Source organism: Salvelinus alpinus, chromosome 11, assembly GCF_045679555.1.
Source record: "Salvelinus alpinus chromosome 11, SLU_Salpinus.1, whole genome shotgun sequence".
NCBI lineage: Eukaryota > Metazoa > Chordata > Actinopteri > Salmoniformes > Salmonidae > Salvelinus > Salvelinus alpinus.
The window spans coordinates 42,187,781-42,207,976 of NC_092096.1; the positions used below are offsets into that span (position 1 = coordinate 42,187,781).

General features: G+C 43.8%; 3 protein-coding genes across 3 annotated transcripts in view; 2 read left to right on the forward strand and 1 right to left on the reverse strand.

Annotated features, from left to right (window-relative positions):
- utp20 (UTP20 small subunit processome component) overlaps positions 1 to 2,853 on the forward strand; it is a 23,657-nt gene extending 20,804 nt beyond the window's left edge. The window contains exons 53-58 of the mRNA XM_071333108.1: positions 158 to 363; positions 608 to 679; positions 783 to 1,067; positions 1,202 to 1,328; positions 1,603 to 1,748; positions 2,103 to 2,853. Coding sequence (XP_071189209.1) covers positions 158 to 363; positions 608 to 679; positions 783 to 1,067; positions 1,202 to 1,328; positions 1,603 to 1,748; positions 2,103 to 2,255 — 989 coding nt within the window. The 3' untranslated portion in view covers positions 2,256 to 2,853. The remainder of the gene's footprint in view (positions 1 to 157; positions 364 to 607; positions 680 to 782; positions 1,068 to 1,201; positions 1,329 to 1,602; positions 1,749 to 2,102) is intronic.
- LOC139534205 (ADP-ribosylation factor-like protein 1) lies at positions 2,465 to 7,636 on the reverse strand. Its single transcript, XM_071333110.1, has 6 exons — positions 7,497 to 7,636; positions 4,902 to 5,039; positions 4,589 to 4,670; positions 3,992 to 4,103; positions 3,669 to 3,847; positions 2,465 to 3,377 (listed from the first exon to the last, which is right to left on the reverse strand). The coding sequence occupies exons 1-6, from the start codon at positions 7,498 to 7,500 to the stop codon at positions 3,347 to 3,349; spliced, it is 546 nt and encodes a 181-aa protein (XP_071189211.1). The 5' UTR covers positions 7,501 to 7,636; the 3' UTR covers positions 2,465 to 3,346.
- A 140-nt stretch (positions 7,637 to 7,776) lies between these two features.
- Positions 7,777 to 16,022, forward strand: LOC139534204 (DENN domain-containing protein 11-like). Its single transcript, XM_071333109.1, has 10 exons — positions 7,777 to 8,040; positions 8,146 to 8,570; positions 9,338 to 9,437; positions 9,855 to 10,013; positions 12,058 to 12,214; positions 12,357 to 12,495; positions 12,714 to 12,845; positions 13,192 to 13,342; positions 13,449 to 13,517; positions 13,699 to 16,022. The coding sequence occupies exons 2-10, from the start codon at positions 8,180 to 8,182 to the stop codon at positions 13,892 to 13,894; spliced, it is 1,494 nt and encodes a 497-aa protein (XP_071189210.1). The 5' UTR covers positions 7,777 to 8,040; positions 8,146 to 8,179; the 3' UTR covers positions 13,895 to 16,022.
- Positions 16,023 to 20,196: the final 4,174 nt, after the last annotated feature.

Consider the following 20,196-nt stretch of genomic DNA (forward strand, 5'->3'; position numbering starts at 1 on the left):
CCCCTGAAATGTCTCTCTTGTTCTATGGGTTGATGATAAAGTCTAGAACCTATAGATCTTCATCGATCGTTGAATGTAATATTTTACCCTCTTAACTGCTGACTTCCCCTTTGTGTAACGGAGCAATGCATTCCCCCCCCCCCCCCCCCACCACCAGGTCATGTTGAGACCCACCTGCGTTACCCTCACTGTTGGGTGTGGTTGACCGCCTCTCAACTGTTTGGTCAGCTGTTTGCTGCCCACCGGCCAGACCAGCTGGTTGCCCGCTGGAGAGAGGAGACCACAGAGAAGGGCTGTGCCAACAACACCACCACACCAGAACCTGTGGCGACCACGTTCCTTACTACCAACCTAGACAAGAAGGTGAGACGGGTCTGAACATCACTTAACCAAAGATGCAGACCGATGACTTGACTTGCTTAGAGTGACCAAGGTCAAACGTGTCATCAAGATGGGCGGAACAGGGAGAACAACTTTTTGGGGGTTTGAATAACAAGGAGATAAATGAATGCGTTGTATTGTAAACAAGGGTGTGACTCAAGTGATGTTTAGCGATACTGATTTATGTGTCTTTTACCTGGCGTCCCCCTCTCCTTCCCTCCACCAGATGAGAGAGTTGGTCCTGTCTTTCTGTCACCAGCTCCAGTCGAAGTACCTAGACACGTCAACAGGAGAACAGGTAAAGACGGCGATATTACAAACAGACTATTTAAGTCTGAGGTGTCACCCGTCAGGCAGTAGTTCGATTGACAGGTTGGATGGTCTCGTCTGCCGTTCCCCAGGTGATCAAGAACCTGCTGTTCGTCGCCAAGGTGATCTATCTGATCTCACCTGAGTCTGAAATCACACCTGCCCGGGAAGTAGAGGAGGAAGAAGAGATGGAGAACGGAGGAGAGGATGACGAAGGAGAGAAAGGTGATGAAGAAAAAGAGGAAGAGAAGCAGGAAGAGAAGCAGGAAGAGGAGGAAGAGAAGGATGATCGTCCTCCATCCTTACTGTGGATGATGAAGAAGCTGTCTCTAATGGCTAAGAGGGAAGCTGCAGACACGCCCAAGATACCCCTCAAGGTACACACAAACACACCAATACGTGGTCCTTTTATATATTTTCCCAACACCACTGCTTATTTACTGATGGTGAGTTGATGAATACCTGCAATAAATGTTTGTATTGTTATTTGTCGTTTCTCTCCCCCCCATAGAGAACATGTGTGTTTAAGTTCCTGGGGGCTATAGCTGTGGACCTGGGTAAAGACAGGCTGGGTCCTTACCTCACCACCATCATCGCCCCTCTCTACAGAGAACTGGACAGCACCTATGCAGACCAAGGTAGCATACTGTAATACTGTCCTCATCATTTAATAACAGCTACGAGGATCAAGCTAACACAACACTGTCATCTTCCTCTCCCTTTCACCACTCCTCAAATTCATAACTAGGCTCTCTCTGTTCTTTCAGTTTTCTCCCTGTTCTGTGTGCTTATTGTCTGACTGGTCTCTCTTGTTATTCTGTGTAGTTCTCTTCCGACTGATCCCTCTGTAGGTGTTGGTCACAGAGATGCATAAAATTAGTGCTCTATTTAATGAGACGTTTTACTCCCCAGACCCTACCCTGAAAAACCTGTCCCAGGAGCTGATAGAGCTGTTGAAGAAGCAGGTGGGGCTGCAGACCTTCTCCCTGGCCTTCTCAGCCGTTCAGAAGTATGCCTCACAGAGGAGGGCCAACCGCAAGAAACACAAAGCTATACAGGTTTGTACTCTATGGCAGGGGTTCTCAAACAGAACACAATTCGAGTGAGATAAAAATAGCATACATTCAGACTTTGGCAGTGCTCGTTACCTGCAATTCTACAGATTTTGTCATGTGGCAGAGACTTTTTTTAAATAGAAAAGGTATTGTTGAACAATATAACATTGGTGGATACCAATATCCCTGTTACCCACAAATTGTAGATTAATATTACACCCTGAACTTATTAATCAGATATAATTAATCTGTATTTACATGTTTTGACAACCTGCAATCTTTGAGCTAGTGATACAATACATAATGGCAGGGTAATGTTGGATACCAAGCATCTCACCTTTTACTCTTCTCTCTCAGGCGGTGGCTAACCCTGACATCGCAGCCAGGAAGAAGCTGAAGAAACACAAGAACAAGATCGAGGCCAAGAAGAGGAAGATTGAGTTCCTGAGGCCTGGCTACAAAGCCAAGAGACAGAGGAACTCACTCAAGGACTTGGCGATGGTGAAATGATGTTATTATCCATTATACAGCAAGGATGGATGAGAAGACCAGGCAATCATGTCCTGCTTAATGCAGGAGCTGACAGTCACAAGCCAAGGATTTGATATATGTTTGTGCAGTTAAATGTAACTTTTTTAAATTAAAAATAAGTGCTACTTTCTTTGAACAGTTGAATATGGCTTATCTTGGGTGGGATGAAAGTAATTTGACGACAAAGGTTTCTATACTCAGTGTGAAATCAGTTTTATTGTGGGTTGTCTTGGCTGTACAAGCTCCTATAAATATGCAATAAAAGTTGTAGCATACAAATTAAGCGGTTAGTGTTCAACAACTGGCTAGTGGCATTTACACAATCTGATTATTAAAGTTTGAGCATTCCAATGAAAAGGCCTAAACTAACAACCTCAAACTTTAATTACACACCCAACAGAAGTTTTAGAAAAGGAGAAAAAAAAAGACATGATTCAGCATGAGTAGTACAATACAAAAACAGCACCAGCTGCAGTAACATCGCCATAGGTCAGTCTGTCATCGCTCAGGTCCTCTTCCTTGAAGGGGCCAGTCAGTTCTTTACCACTGAGAATTGAGCCTGAGCCAACACCAACCCCCCTAGCCCTTGGGTGTTTACAGGTCAGAAGGAGCTGGAAGGGTTCACCAAAAATGTCAGAAGCTCCACAACAGATACTATATCATTTAATTACGTGTGAAGCCATCACCACATTATCTGGTTCCCTTCAGATCTGCAAACACCGGGGCTATGGGCTGGGGTGATAACATTATTTTGGGACCAGGTAGTATACCATATTGCAGCCTCTCTATCCCAGACAGGAAGGCATGGTGAAGGCTTCAGGGCTGTTTTCAGCAGGGCACAACGTTGTGAAACCTTCAGATAGAAATGTGTTGTGTAGAACAAACACGTGTGACACGTAGAGTAAGAAATCACGTCAGCTCTATTCATGACATTTCTATCTACAACGTTTGCGTACTGAACGTGCCCCTGGAAGGAGTACAGTCACTGGTCCTCCTGAGCGGTCCAATCAGGAAGTATTTTATACAGGAGGTCAGGAGTATTTACAGAGAACAAGAGGTGTGGGGGCTCTTTACTGCCTGCTCTTCAGGGCTTCTACCAGCCTATGGAGAGAGGGAGAGAGAGCAAACATTGTTGAATAATATTATGACATGGTGTTGCGCAATGTCAACTGTGGGTTTATTGAGAAGGGGGGGTGACACGAGGACAGGACACCTCTATTCTACCTATTAATATGCTATGTGGTTATTATTTCACCCACTGTGCGGTTGACAGCCTGTTCTAGACAATGAGAACTCAGTGAGGTTAAATGCAAGTATAATAAAATCGTTGTTGAAAAAAAAAAAAAAGCTTCTGCTACATGACTATAATGTCAACCAAAAGCAAACCCTCACCACTCCATGGCCTCGTCCAGGCCCGTGCCCTTGGTGGCGGAGGTCTTGAAGATCTGCCACTTCCGGTCTTTGAGGGCGGGGAGACCCAGGGAGTTGGCCACCTCAGCCGGGGTCATGGCCTGCGCCATGTCCTGCTTGTTAGCGAACACCACCAGGATGGCTTTCTTCAACTCCTCTTCCTGAAGAGACAAACAGGGAGCGAGAGAGATAGTCAGTCATATGGAGAAAATACATTGAGCATTACTATTTGCCCTCCAGAGCACCTCAAACAATGGTCATTATACCTGCACTCTTATGAATGCAGGCCTATCCACATGACCTACCTCCAGCATGGCGACAAGCTCAGACTTAGAGATGCCCATCCTGTCTCTGTCACTGCTGTCCACCACGTAGATGACAGCATCCGTGTTGGAGTAGTAACAACGCCAGTATGGCCTGGGAGAGAGATACAAGGGTTTGAAGGAGAGACACGAAGGTTAGAGGGAGAGCGAAGGGCAGAGTCAAGTAGGCCAAACCCTCTAAATTGTAAAGAGGTATGGCACAATAATGTATGGAAAGTTGTGCTGTCTTGAGGAAGCTTCGGTCTACCTTTTAAAATTCAACAATGTCTATGTGTGTATACACCACTACTACTCTCTGTTGTCATCTACACATAGTCACTTTAATAACTACCTACATGTACATACTACCTCAACTAACCGGTTCCCCCCCTGTATATAGTCTCACTATTGTTATTTTACTGCGGCTCTAATTACTTGTTACTTTTAATCTCTTATTCTTATCCATATTTTTTTGAAACTGCATTGTTGGTTAGGGGGCTCGTAAGTACTATAAGGTCTACTACACCTGTTGTATTCGGTGCATGTGACTAGTAACATTTGATAAACAGGAAACACTTGTTGTGATATTCATATAGTTACCTAATACTCGTCTGTCCACCAAGATCCCACACCTGGAACTTCAGGTTTTTGTACGTAACCGTCTCCACGTTGAAGCCGATTGCTGTACAACACAATCAGCACAATGGCAGAGATTTAAAAACCTTGAGCACACATGGCAAAGAAAAGAATGCACTTTAACCGGCTCTCTCTTTTACATTGCCTACAAACACGTGGGAAGACCAATTCAACTCATTGGGGAGCACACTAACATGAATTGATTTTCCATGCATGCACCTGGGCAACAGATATTGCGTGAGCAATGTTTCGAAGTAGAAAGAAAAGAGTTACGTACTTGGAATGGTGGTGACCACCTCTCCGACCTGCAGGCGGTACAGGATGGTAGTTTTACCAGCTCCGTCCAACCCCAGGATCAGGATCCTCATCTCTCTGGTGCCAAACAGGCCAGAGAAGAGACTGGAAAACCACCCACCTACAGCACATGGACATGAGAGGAGTTAGACAGACAATAACTACATTTAGCACCTATCGATGAAGGTATCTTCTTCCCGGCTGACTTTTGTCAAGAGCTCTGACGCTTGGTCAAAATGTTAACATGCTGTCAGGTTTTGGAAAGTTACGCATCTTTCTGGCCGTGTGGGAACAGTAACCCTACATTAACACGTTACAGCGCTTGTTTACGATAGACAGACATAAGACAGAGGTAACCACCTGTGTTAATTATCAATCTAGCGCTCCGAAAACCTGAGTGTAAGCGTAACTGGGGTGGAAGTGTAGTTCTCGTCAACTCGAGGCACACACCATAAGTGTATCTTTATTTAAAATATTATTTCTCGCTGATATGAAAGATAAGGGCCATATGTTCAGAAAAGCATTTAGGAAGCGATGATTGATGTTTCTTGTACAGTGTCGGAATTGTAGATCACACGGCCAGCCGTGGGTGAAGCGAACCCGCTAAAAACCATATGGAGAGAAGGGTATTCCAGAGTACTCACAACGGGACTGTGCCGAACAGTTGAGATAATGACGTCTTTGACGCTCCCCCAGTTTCCAGAAGGGATGCAGGTGGACTTACAGTACCAGTCAAAAGTTTGGACACACCAACTCATTCAAGGGTTTTTCTTTATTTTTTACCATTTCCTACATTGTAGAATAATGGTGAAAACATCAAAACCACGAAATAACACATATTGACTCATGTAGTAAAAAAAAGAAAAGTGAACAAATGAACATATATTTTATATTTGGGATTCTACAAAGTAGCCACCCTTTGCCTTGATGACAGCTTTGCACACTTCGCATTCTCTCAACCAGCTTCATGAGGTAGTCAGCGGAAGCGCGTGTGACTCGTCTTGGGGTTCAACCTGTGCTTTTCTCTCCGGAGCAGGGACCGCTCAAAGAAGTGATCAGTGGGGTAGCGTTGAGTGTAGAGGTGGACCAAATGAAAAATAATATCCTGGCGTTTGAGACGCCGGCCTTTTGGTGAGACGTAGACCCGGAGGCAAAGGTGAGACTGAGAATACCCCGGCGAGACTGAGAATACCCCGGCGAGACTGAGAATACCCCGGCGAGACTGAGAATACCCCGGCTGTCTTGTTGAGCTTTGACACAGAATTTATACCTGATAAGGTCAGGTTTGCTATTCTGTGAGGGCCTATGTTCTGAACCCGCTACGGTGCTTCAGGTGCCAAGGATTCAGACATGTTGCAGCAGTGAGTATAAGGGTGATCCCATGATGTGAGATAAGTGTCTGAGGGAGTGTACATTTGGGATAGAGAAAGCACTGCGTGTCAACTGTGGGAGCGCCCATGCAGCTGTGGATCCCAATTGCCCTGTGAGACAGGTTGAGATTGCCAGTGGGGCAGAAAGTTTCCTATGCTGAGGCAGTGAAGGGAGTAGATGATAGCCCTAGAGTGAGCGATTCGATTGGGAGACTAGGAGAGAGAACCAGAGAGAGAATGGGTTTTAGTAAGTTAGGATTTATTGCGTTTATAGACTTGGTAGTTGCAGATACATATTTTGGGGTGAGAGATTTTAGTGTAGAACCTCTGAAGTTTTGAGGGAAGGGCCTGGTGTCAGATCGTTTAGGGCCAAAGTAGTTGGATGGTGTGGTGTTTTGGGGGGGGGGGGGTTGGGGATAGTGTATAGGTGCAGGGTTAGATGGTGGTGCAATTTAAGATTTCCCCCTTCACCTTTTTTGTCTAAATTTACAAAATGTGCAATCCGCACTCTGAACTGCAGCAATACGCAGCACAGCGTCTAGTCTGCCCGAAATTCACACAGAACAATAAGGTTTTCCAGAGCTAGTGCTAACGTTAGTAATGCTACTGTAGCGATTGAGGGGAACAGTTGAACCAGGGCCTGAACCAGTAGGGGTAAGCACACTAGCTAATGACTATATTAGCTAGCTAGTGTCTTTGGCTATTTCCTGTTCTGTCTGTGCTATAAAAGGTCCAGATCCATTGGTAGACGATGTCACATTCTGCTTTTTACCATTAAAAAACTAGTCGAATAGATAACTACTGATTAACGTTAGTCAACTAATTATTGGGCTATTTGACGCTGTAACGTTAGCTGGACTACAAGTACTCAGCATGTTGGCACAGGGAGTTAGCAGTACAGCTAACGCTAGCTAGAATGTATGGCTAGACTGTCAGTATTTACGAATCGCGACTACAATTAATGTCTCAGACACCTTAGAGGAATTGAATAGCTTCATCAACTTAATAACAGAGTAGCTGTACGCGAGACAACAATTATTAATACGTGTATGTTTGTTAGCTATCTATTTATGTTACATAGCAAGTGGCCCAGTTGCATGGTGCGTAGCAGGAGCTGGCAGAATAGCCTGAATTTCTACATAAAACACAACCGTGCGAATTCCTATTATAGTTCTCAAAGAGATTAAAAATATATTTTAAAAACGTACCCATTCTGAAGACACTGAACCCTTGATCAACGACGTTGTAGATCGCGACACGGCACCGCTTCCGTAGCTGTTGGAATTCAGTGACGTGTCGCAGGAACACGTCATTAATGGTATTCCGGTTTCATTGTCCGTACATTCAACGTCAGACAAATATTTTGAAATGTTAAATAGTTCAAACACAATTGCAAGAAACGATAAATATGATGTGTTTAATAGAAAATTGTCCCCATAGTATTTAGTTGTGAGTTTCGATAGAAAAATACTATATTGAATGTGCGTTGATTCGGAACTAGAGATCTACAATGAGCTGTATTCGAGATGCCAACGTTTCAAATCGTTTTTCATGAGGAGCTGCCAATAGCACGTATAATATTGTGGAATCTTGAACGCACTCCAAAAGAACGGAAGAATAATTTATGTAGACTCTTATTATACCTAAGTGGATGTACATCATTGGATGGCCCTATGCAAAAGGAGCAGGCTATGATACACAAAGTAGACAGCTTGTGTTTCAACGGAATCAATCAATTTAACATTTGCAATTGTGAGTATGGATTTATTTCAACCAACGCGTAGCTAATGCATTACGAATGGGCTCTCCGCTCCGTGTCTGTACACGATTCTGTTCTCCTGCATCCCTTCGTCACAGAGTCAAGCCCGGGGTCGCCGATAGCTGAGCCGCAATGGTGGAGAAGTCTGACCGGGCACCGCTACTGGACTGGGAGGAGGTTCCTCCGGCGGAGAAGCCTGTTCACACACCAGAACAGGAGAAGGACGTCAAGGGGCCGAGCCCTGCCAATAGTCGGGCGTTGGGATGCACTGCGCCGGGGATAGGGTGGAGCACCAGTCCAGGGGGTCCTGGGTTTTTAACATCAGCGGTCTCTAGCATAGACACATCCCTCTCATCCAGGAGCACGATCCCCATCCCTGCGGAATGGGATGCTCAGTGTCCCGACAAGGATGACCATACCCCGGCCTCAGGACAAGGAGAGGTGCCGCCCGATAACATGGTGAAATGGGAGGAAAAGGATCCGATCGTGGCCGTGTTTGTGGTGACATTTGATACAAGATCAGGTGAGGGATCTTTTTTCGTGCTGTGCTGCCGCCTAGAGAAGCAGCTGCATGGTCACACCCATCAATTTGTAACATCTATAGGCCTATAGCATCCATGCATATAATAATGATTTTATTGTTCATTATAGGCCTACTGGTTATTATTTGCAGAAATTGCATCAGAGAGCTTGGGATGGATTCATTTGAACTAGGCCAGATAATTGATGTCCCCAACCATTGGCTGCAATGGTCATAATGTGGTATTCGCCTACTCCTTGAGGATGCTCTTCAACACAAAGACCTCTATATTTTTACTCAGGAACCCCAAAGTCACAGGGGATGTGTGAATTCTCTATGACCACACCCTAAAGGCAACCCCTGTCATTCACCTCGGGAATATCAGAGAGGTATAAGCCATAGTAGGCTAGATATACACATCTATTGATAATGTCTGACCACCGGCTTTACAACCAATGAGTTGTTATGTATGTAGTCTTGAGACTGTCTGGGACTATACATTCTTAATGAGTGAGTAGGAGAGAGAGGGAGTCAGCCTGTGGATTTCACTGCAGATTGAATTACTTTAATCAATGAGGGCATTGACTTCATTTGGTAATGATGGCCTATTCCAAATAGTTTGAGGCCTATGTTTGGTTGGTTGATCTACATACAGGTTTGCACATTTGTGAAAACTTTCACATTTTAGGACAGTTGTTGTGGTAACCATAGCTACAGTATTGCCTAATTTCACTCCTGTTTATGTGTGTGTGCGTGTGTTTACTGTTTAGGTAACATGTTAGAGTGGTGTCTGCCAGGGGACATGAACCTGGAGGGAGTAGAGTTCAAGGCTATGGCCAGCGGCTCCCACAGAGTCTCCAGTGACTTTATGTAAGTACACCCGGCTGCATCTCAATCATATAAACTTGAATCCTTAATTTTTTTAACCTATCCTGAGTGCATATCAATAGTATAAAGTGGCATCCTTTCTTTGTATCCTATCCTGGATGCATCTCAGTAGTCTAATAGGCTTCCTGTCCTCGTGTCCTTTGTTTAAACTAATTTGAAATGGGGGAACGCTACCAGGCATCAGCCTTCTGCCCTGTTATTTAATAGCAAAGCTGATGAAGGAAAGCATACAAGTGAAGGCGAGGAAGACCTTTTAGACTGAACATTTAGATGCACCCCCTGTGCCTCCTTGACAGGACAGCAAAACTTGAGAACTGATGGTCAGCAGAAAAATCGGCCAACTGGCAGGGCAGTATGTTCCCTTGGCTCAACTCATGGTCCTCTCTCTGGCCCCCACAGATACTTCCGTAAGGGCGGGTACTTTGGCCTGGCGTGCTTTGCCAACATGGTGGTGGATAGTGTGGTGGAGAGGGGGGCAAGAATGAAGTCTGTGGGTATCCTGTCAACCTCTTACACCCTGCTGTACCGATACATGAGCTTCCTGGAACACCAAGTCAGGTAGAACCTGTTTAAGTTATGTTATCTATCGATAATATAAATTATCTCTGTTTTTTGTTCTCTGTCTTTCTCTCTTTTTTTGGTCGCTGCTCTTTCCCCTCACTCTCTCTTTTTCTGTCACTGGATCTCTCTCTTTGTACTCTCTCTTTCACTCACCCTCTGCCCTCTCTCCCCCTCTCCCAGTCTGTCTCTGGATCTCTCTTTCTCTGTTTCTTGTACTCTATATCCCCCATTCTCTCTTTAACTCTCTCTCACTTTCTGTCACTCTCTGTATCCTCTCTCATGCCAGTCTCTCTTTATCTTCCCTCAAGTCACAGTCGTCTCCCTGGTGTTTATAATTATCTCATGCATTAAACATGGTGTGTGAGAGAGGTGTCACACTGCAATCTGTCACATATCCTGCTCAACAAGATAGGCTGAGTCTGAAATTGGCACCCTATTCCCTATATAGTGCACTACTTTTGACCAGAGTCAAAAGTTGTGCTGGCACCCTCTGGTCAAAAGTATTGTACTAATTAGGTAATAGGGTGTCATTTTGGACACAGACATAATGTAGTTTCCAGATAGCCCTTTCTCTTTTTTGCTCTTCCTCTCACTTCCTCTTTTTAGCCACCCACGAGTGTAAATGTAATTCCTATTCATCTCTTCTGTTGCATAGTTATCACATGTTATGGTTAAACATTGGCATTTTTGTAGCTGCTTACAGAAGTGTATGAGTTCACTAAAAGCCTATGGGATCCAATAAGGTGGTATACCTTATTATACCAACTCATCAAGCTTTGATTATTTGAATCAGCTATATAGTGCTAGGGCAAAAACCAGAATGTTCACCCTGGGGGACCCCAGGACCGAGTTTTGGAAGCCCTGGTTTAGATGGTACAATGATTCTCTACACTATACTTGCTTGTTTTGTCACAGAAACTGAAATTAAGCGAACTATTAGAATTTTAGCAACCAGAAAATGGCAGAGCGATTTCTGCATAGGGCATCTTTAATAAAAAGGAATATTTTTATTTGCAGTAAGTAAACTTAACATGATGAACAGGACTGACATTTACCCTCATGGGTGGCCAATAAGAGGTATCTGAAAGCCACGCCCCTAATAAACCACGCATCCTGAAAATAACCAAAGGATTACATTAAAAAAGACCCAGCTGCTAGGTCAACCCAGCATAGAGAAAAAATAACCAATTGATGGTTAAATTAACCCATATTTGGGTAATCCCAATTTGTTGGTCTATTCATGCAACCCAACTGGCTGGGTCAAAATAACCCAACATATGTTCCGTCCATTATTTAACCAGCTCTGGCTCACCAAATAACCAACATTGGGTTGTTTTTAGCCCATCATTTTTAGTGTGAGTAGCATGCTCATCTGTTATTTCAAGGACACTACTGTTGCATTGATAGGCCAGGATGAATCCTAACATGAGGCCTACTCTGCATGCATAACTCACATTTTCAGTCGTCAATGTTATACACACAGATTGCCATTTAGATGTCAACCCTTAGTAGAGTTGAAGAGAGAATGCTGACGATGTTAGCATAGCTCGAAGTGGAAGTTGCCCCTAACAACAGATCTAGGATCAGATTACCATACTCCCAATAATTTATCATTAGGGGGGGATGGAAACAACTGTTCCTGTATCAGTGTTGAGGCGCAACTTCTACCTGCTCTGTTATTATAGGGTGACAAGGAGAGACCCCACTATGGTAATCTTCCCCCAGACACATAAACAGACCCATTCCTAGACAGATACACAATGACTTTACATTAGATAGCTACAAATGAACCCAAATCTTGGATTACCACTGATTAATCTTGGGTTAAATGGACCATATTTTGGGATTAACCCTTCAGAGGTGATATTAGAGCCCCCTGATGTGAATCCCAATCCCAGTCTCATTCTTTCTGTCTGCCTGTCTTTTCCTGTCCTTCTCAGGCCCTTGCTCGAATATAATTACCTGCATGCATTCTGCTTACATTGCCTGTATTACTTTCAATTTGTGTGTGTGCGTACATGTGTGTGTGTGTCTGATCCAGGCTCCAGTTGAAAACTCCTGGCCAGTACTCTCCTCTGGAGGCGTTCTTTGAGGATAAGAGATCAGTGCTGCCCCCCGATGGGGAGAGTGTGGTTACTGCATGTCCTGGCAGTCCCTGGGGAGCAGCACTCAACCACTGTATGCACCCTGAGATGAAGGTGAGAGGGTGTGGTTTACTATTACGCAAATATGAAATGGTATTTCAGGTGGTGGGATTCTGTGTGTGTGTTGTTGTGCTGCTAGTATTGATGGTGGTGGTGATGATGATGACGATGACAGTAGCTCTCCTCCTCCCTCCAGATCACCCACCCAGCTGGCTGCATGTCTCAGTTCATCCAGTTCTTTGGGGAGCAGATCATGGTCCTGTGGAAGTTAGCTCTGCTGAGGAGACGTATCCTCATCTTCTCTCCTCCACCTGTGGGCGTGGTCTGTTATAGAGGTGAGGGGGAGCACTAACACATGCACACGCACAGACACACACACACACACACACTCACTGATACGGGCGCAAGCCAGACACAGACATACACAGTAACTTCTCAGTTGCGTTTGTTTTCTTCATGCTCAAAAGAACACAATGCTACTCACCTATGTACTCTTAAACATACACTTTTATACACATTTTAATTAACTTTCTCTATTTCCTGTCCTCCCTAGTGTACTGCTGCTGTTGCCTGGCCAACGTGTCCATCCCGGGGGTGGGCGTGGCCGTGCCAGAGTTCCGCCCCTTCTTCTATGTCAACGTGGCAGACATCGATACCCTGGATACGGAACTGTCCTACGTAGCATGTGAGTGTCTGGAGTCAGGAAATAGGGCATCTACATAGTCTTAAACATCCCCTTCCATTCATCTGCACTGTTCTGAAAACTGAAGATGGGTGAAAGCAATATGATGGATGCATTGTAGGGTCTTGCTATCACTTCTACAACCGGTCTATTTCTTTCACATCTATGAGAGACAGAGCGGAATACACTTGAGACTTTTTCAATACAACTGAGGGGCGTGTGTGTGTGTGTGTGTGTGTGTGTGTGTGTGTGTGTGTGTGTGTGTGTGTGTGTGTGTGTGTGTGTGTGTGTGTGTGTGTGTGTGTGTGTGTGTGTGTGTGTGTGTGTGTGTGTGTGTGTGTGTGTGTAGGCACCACAGAGAAGATCTTTGAGGAGAAGCGTGACCTGTACGACGTCTATGTAGATAACCAGAATGTGAGGACGACCAGAGAGAGTCTGAAGCCTTTACTACGGCTCAGCGCTGCAGACCGAGAGAAGTACCGCAAACTCACTGAACAGAGGTACATTACAGTCTGCAAAACAACCTGAGGGGGAGAATGTTGTTCATGTTATCGTCTTGTAGTCGATACAGAGGTGATGATAATAATGATAACATGGTGTTTCAAGGCAGATGCTGTTATATTCTCAGGAGGAGAATGGAGACTGTGTGTCCAGTGAAGAGGACCACTTCATTCTGTCAGTATATTACACCAGGATCCAGTCTACAACTGGCGTTTATAAAGAACCCTTCAAAATTATATATATATATATTTTTTTACACTTAAGCAGTTTATTTCTATATATAAACAAAATAAAATGTCCACGAAAACATTGTTTTAAAAAATAAGTATTTCTCATTTTTTCCCTACCGTTGTAGGTTTTTCCTGGAGCAGAATAACCGTATCTTCCAGACGCTGAGTGAGGTGGCAGGGAGACCTGAGCCCATCCTAACCCAGGAGAGTGTGAGGGCCATGGGGCTAGACCCTCACGGAGACAGGCTCTTCCTGCTCCACCTGCTGGAGACATACGGCTATGACAGCCTCCTGGTCACCGAGCACCCTTGCTGCAGCTGAGGCCTGGGTGGCACACTGACTGACCTACAGGATCCTGCACACTCAGACACACAGACTCAATGCAGACAGTCTGGAGTCTGGACTGAGAGGTCACAATACTTTGGCAAGGCTGAGACAAGGGCCTGTATTCATAAAGCGTCCCAGTTGTAGTGCTTATCTCAGATCCGTTTAGTCTTTTAGAGCTCATTGAATAAGACTTACATGGACAGGGAGGACCTGAACCTAGATCAACATTCCTACTCTGAGATGCTTTATAAATAAGGGAGACCCTCAGGTCAAAAAAGCAAATGAACGGAGAGACCCACTGAACAAGAAAAGACTAATGGAATTTGGTTCTTGGTACTGTCCTGTGACATTCATGGATGCTCAGTCTGGATTGTTAACCATCGCCTTCCTGCCTGTCAATAAAATGTACAGTACAGAGGAATGTCATTCATGTCTATCCCCAACCCTCTTTTTCTGGAGGAGTGGAGCCAACCAGAAACATCCTGGAACTCTGGAGATTCGGTGCCTATGAGCAGAACTTACCAAGGAAGTCATGCTTAGGTTTCCTTATGTTTTCAAATGGGGAGTCAAATCTAAAGTCTGTGGTCATGTCCTCAAACTGAGGGAGGATTTGTCACTTCTCTTAATAGGACATCTATTTATTTATGTTTTTGAGAGAAGAAATCACCAAACTTTTGTCTGTAAATAGAAAGGGATCTGTAGAATGTGTTTTGTTATGAAATTATCCCATTAAGTCACTACTAAGCCCAAAACCACTGTGGTCAGCATTGTATAGAAATGGCCATCAACACCATCCATAATCATGATCCTACAGACCTGATACTAAGGGCCCGATTCAATCCATAGCGCTGAAGATCCACGCTACAGTGTGATATACATTTAAAGGCAATGTTTACGCGTTCATGGAGACTGCATTCACGGTAAACGCTGCATATGTCAACTCATTCGGAAATGACCTTTACATTTCAGTCACGCAACTTCCGTGATACGGACTGAATCGAGCCCTACGTACACAACACTAGTTCACATGTGGATTTGGTTTCTGGTGAAAGAGGGGTCAGGACTCACCAGCACACTTTCTTATGACGTCCAACATAGAAATGTAACAGCTTTATATGACTTTAAAAATGTACTTTTAATCACAGCCATTTGACCAAGCGGTTTTGGGCTCAAATTTAAACGTATGCTTGTGGTGTTTCCTCAATTCTCTGTCAAATATACGAAGAGTGAAAAATGTGAATGTGCTGGCTCAATGGTTATGTACTATCCTTCAGACCAAGAGGTTGTAGGATGAAACTTAATTTCGTATACTGTTGTGTACGTTTCAGCAACTCGATGTCAAACATACAGAGTATGGTATCAAATGTGATGAAGGTGGTGGTGCAGTGGTTCAATTAATGCCGTGAGACCAAGAGGTTCTAGCTTCGAACCTCATCTACTCAGCTATTGTGTACGTTTCCGCAACTCTCATTGTCAAACATACAAAAGAGAAGGCTTAAACAATGTGATGGTGGTGGTTCAATGTCTACCTCGAAGCTTAGAGGTTGTGGGTTCAAAACAAAGTGTTGCCGCAGCTCTCGATGTCAAACATACGAAGGGAATGGTAACAAAAAATACTGTCTCCATTTTTGTTGAGGTTTAAAACTGTTTTTTGGTTTGCGCCTCTGCAATTCTGACTGTCAGAAATTCGAAGAAAAGCAGATGTACAGTAATGGACCAGTGGAGGCTGCTGAGGGGAGGACGGCTCATAATAACAGCTGGAATGGAGTAAATGGAATGGTATCAAACACATGGAAACAATGTATTTGATACCATTCCATTGATTCTGCTCCGACCATTACCACGAGCTTGTCCTCCCCAGTTAAGGTTCCACCAACCTCCTGTGATAGAGACACTTTACGCCAATGATGGTAAACTGTGAATGACTGAGGGTGGCAAGTAGCCTAGTGGTTATGAGCGTTGGGCCAGTTACCGAATGGTCGCTGGTTTGAAGCCCAGAGCCGAATAGGTGAAAAATCTGTTAATGTGCCCGTGAGCAAGGCACTTAACCCTAAGAGCGTCTGCTAAATTACAAAGAATGTTGAAAAAAAAATGTAACAAAAAAATTGTCTGGCTTTTTTTTTAGTGATGCTCCTTATTGATTCATCAGAACTGTTCACGTCAGAAATTATGACATTATTTACAGTGCTCCCTTCACATAGGGAAGAGCAGGAAGCCACTGAAGGTGTTGTAGTTATCAGAATGATAAAAGAGCACCCAGCCTGAGGGGAGACACATGTACTGTAGATCGCATCCCCCTCCTCCAGCAGAGTCAATGCATTAGACAAGTACAGAAGATCTCCATGGGTACCGTATTGGTCATTTAGCAGAACACTTTTGTCATTGTGGTAAAGATGAACGGCGATGTGAGGTAATCCATTGCAGTGAATCTGATGTACTAGACTCCCTCTTACTGGCGGTGTGAAGATACCTGCATCAGAGGAGAGGGAGGGATCAGCATTGTCCGTTTCTCAGAAGCCCTGTTTACACCTGGTTCTAACATGCGGCCTTTGTACTGATGTTGTCCACATTCTGATTGTGCCCACATTTTTAAACAAGTGTAGACGATTAAAAGACGCATTGTGATGTGACTGTGATCAAATCTTAAAAGTGTAAAAAGACAAGATCAGGACGCATGTTTACAGCAGGTATATACAGGGCTAGAGAAACTGTTGGTAATGCTGGATTCAGTGTGTGTTGATTTGTGTGGTTAGTAGGCTACCTGTAGTTGGGTTGTAGGCCTTGCTGATGTTGGTGAAGACTTCTCTGTAGAAGTGTGGTGTCAGTATTGGCACTTATTATTGAAAGATAAATAAAGCCCATGAAAGCCAACATTATTCTGCTAAGAAGCTAAAAAAAAAACATTCACCAACAGCCACCCAACCTCCTCGGGTTACAAACAAGTGCAGCCCTTTTGACCGGAAAACAACTTATTTTCTGTATCGGTTATACCTGCCTTCTCTCTCTCCAACTCTCCCACCTCCCTCTCACTGACAGTCTGGCCTCCAATGCTTTGATTGCCGGAAAGGATACATTAGTAAACTTAACATTTGTTAAACCTACCTTAAGTATAATGTTTTTTTACATAGTTTAATTACCTGTTGCCACTCACTGCCTGTCACGCTGGTGTCCAGGGCTAAAATAATATGAAAGGAAACAAACTAAAAAATAATATGAGAAATACCCAATAAAATAAACTGCCTATAAAAAACAAATGAGAAACAGTTTTTGGCCAACTGACTTGAACCTGCATTCTTTCTCTTCAGCTCCTCCTCACTGGCATTCAGTATGGCACTCATGGCTGGAATTATGGTCAGGAATTCTCAAAAGCCGTTCAATTGCTCTCTATTCAAACCGTATCGCGGAAGTTCAGCGCTACAGGGTGATTGAAAGGCAATGTTCTCACATTAGCGGAGACTGCATTTGCCGGCTCAAACGGAAATTATCTTTACGTTTCTTTTAGCGCAATCTGTAAGGCTTCAGCAATACAGATTGAATAGAGCCACAGATCTTTCACGAACCGATATAATAATGAACCAAATTAACTTCCAATCTTATACAGAATGCACATTACCTGAATTTTCAGTCTTCAGCTCCTATACCTCCTCACTGGCACTTACTCTGACCCCCATGGCTGGAATTATGGAGAAAAAAACAATGCTCAAAACTGTTGAACCAAACTCATAGCGAACCAAATGAACATCCGCAGTGAACCAAATGAACATCCGTAGGCCTACACATACAGTAGCCTATATCCCACTGAGCAAAAACTGGTTGAATCAATATTGTTGTTTCCACGTCATTTCAACCAAACAAATCAATGTGATGACGTTGAATTAACGTGGAAAACTGATTGTATTTGGAAAAAATAATCTACGTAAGGAAATGTTGTCTTTTTTTCAGCCAAATTTTCACCTAAATCCAATGACATGGTGAATTTTTTTGATTGATTTCACGATAAATTCACATTACTTGATAACTCAACCAAATGTAAATCACAACTAGACATTAAACTGACGTCTGTCCCCAGTGAGATCTGTATCTTTATTTGGTTCCTCGTAACAACAGTTAATCTTCCTGTGGTCCCATAAACACAACAAAACATACACTACAGACGTAACACTTTACAATTTACAATAAAAGACTGTAGTAGACAAACATTTAGCAAGTAGACATTAAAATACCTAACAGGTTACACATTCAACAAACACACAGGGATCTGTATCGGTCAGTCCTTTACCTGTATTATCAGTTTTCAGCTCCCCTACCTCCCTCTAACTGGCACTCAATCTGGCACCAATGGATGGAATAAAAATACAATTCAAATAAACACTCAAAAGCTGTTGTCCTCCACTGAATCAATATCATAATGAAACAAATTCCATATTTACACATACAGTGCATTCGGAAATTATTCTAAAATTGATTAAATAAAACATTGAAATCCCTTATTTACATAAGTATTCAGACCCTTTGCTATGACACGCAAAATTGAGCTCAGGTGCATTCTGTTTCCATTGATCATCCTGGAGATGTTTCTACAACTTCATTGGAGTCCACCTGTGGTAAATTCAAATGATTGGACATGATTTGGAAAGGCATATGCCTGTCTACATAAGGTCCCACAGTTGACAGTGCACGTCAGAGAAAAAACCAAGCCATGAAGTTGAAGTAATTGTCTGTAGAGCTCCGAGACAGGATTGTGTCCAGGCACAGATCTGGGGAAGGATACCAAAACATTTCTGCAGCATTGAAGGTCAACAAGAACACAGTGGTCTCCATCATCCTTAAATGGAAGATGTTTAGAACCAAGACTCTACCCAGAGCTGGCCACCCGGCCAAACTGAGCAATCGGGGGAGAAGGGCCTTGGTCAGGGTGACCAAGAACCCGATGGTCACTCTGACAGAGCTCAAGAGTTCCTCTGTGAAGATGGGAGAACTTTCCAGACGGACAACCATCTCTGCAGCACTCCACCAATCAGGCCTTTATGGTAGAGTGGCCAGACGGAAGGCACTCCTCAGTAAAAGGCCCATGACAGCCCACTTGTAGTTTGTCAAAAGGCACCTAAAGGACTCTCAGACCATGAGAAACAAGATTGTCTGGTCTGATGAAACAAAAATGAAACTCTTTGGCCTGGATGCCAAGCGTCATGTCAGGATAGAGGGAAAGATGAATGGAGCAAAGTACAGAGAGATCCTTGATAAAAACCTGCTCTAGAGTGCTCAGGACCTCAAACTGGGGCGAAGGTTCAACTTCCAACAGGACAATGACCCTAAGCACACAGCCAAAACAACGCAGGAGTGGCTTCTGGACAAGTCTCTGAATGTTCTTGAGTGGCCCAGCCAGAGCCCGGACTCGAACATCTCTGGAGAGACCTGAAAATAGCTGTGCAGCGACGCTCCCCATCCAACCTGACAGAGCTTGAGAGGAACTGCAGAGAAGAATGGGAGAAACGCCCCAAATACAGGTGTGCCAAGGTTGTAGCATCATACCCAAGAAGACTCAAGGCTGTAATCGCTGCCAAAGGTGCTTCAACAAAATACTGAGTAAAGCGTCTGAATAGTTGTGTAAATGTGAAATTTCAAATGTTTTATTATTTATACATTTACAAAAAATTCAAAAAAAACTGTTTTTGCTTTGTCATTATGGGGTATTGTCTGTAGATTGATGAAAGAAAATCACTTTTAAAATAAGGTTGTAACATAACAAAATGTGTAAAAAGTCAAGGGGTCTGATTACTTTTCAAATGCACTGTACCTGCATTCTTCCTCTCCAGTCTGGCTTCCATGTTCCTCATCTTCACCACGATGGTTCCCGGGTTGTGCACCATTTTTCTCAGCTGCTTCAGCTCTTCCCAGATGTCAGGGGTGGTGGTGATCTGACTGCTAGTGCTTGTGGGTTGTGTCTGTAGCTTCAATCTCTTGGCTTTCAATCAAACTCTCTGCCCCCTCCACAGTCTCCCTGAGCCCATGCCCCAGAAAAACACCCCTCAAACACACACAACTACAAAATGTAGGTAGGCAATGTAGGAGAAATGTAACATGTTTGTGACGTAACAGGAGAAAAATATAACATGTTGAACTAAAAATCATTTTCAGCTGACGCAGGGAAAAGGTGTGAGAGAACTGAACCTGTATGTGGACACCCCTTCAAATGGGTGGATTCGGCTATTTCAGCCACACCCGTTGCTGACAGGTGTATCAAATCGAGCACGCAGCCAAGCAATCTCCATAGACAAACATTGGCAGTAGAATAG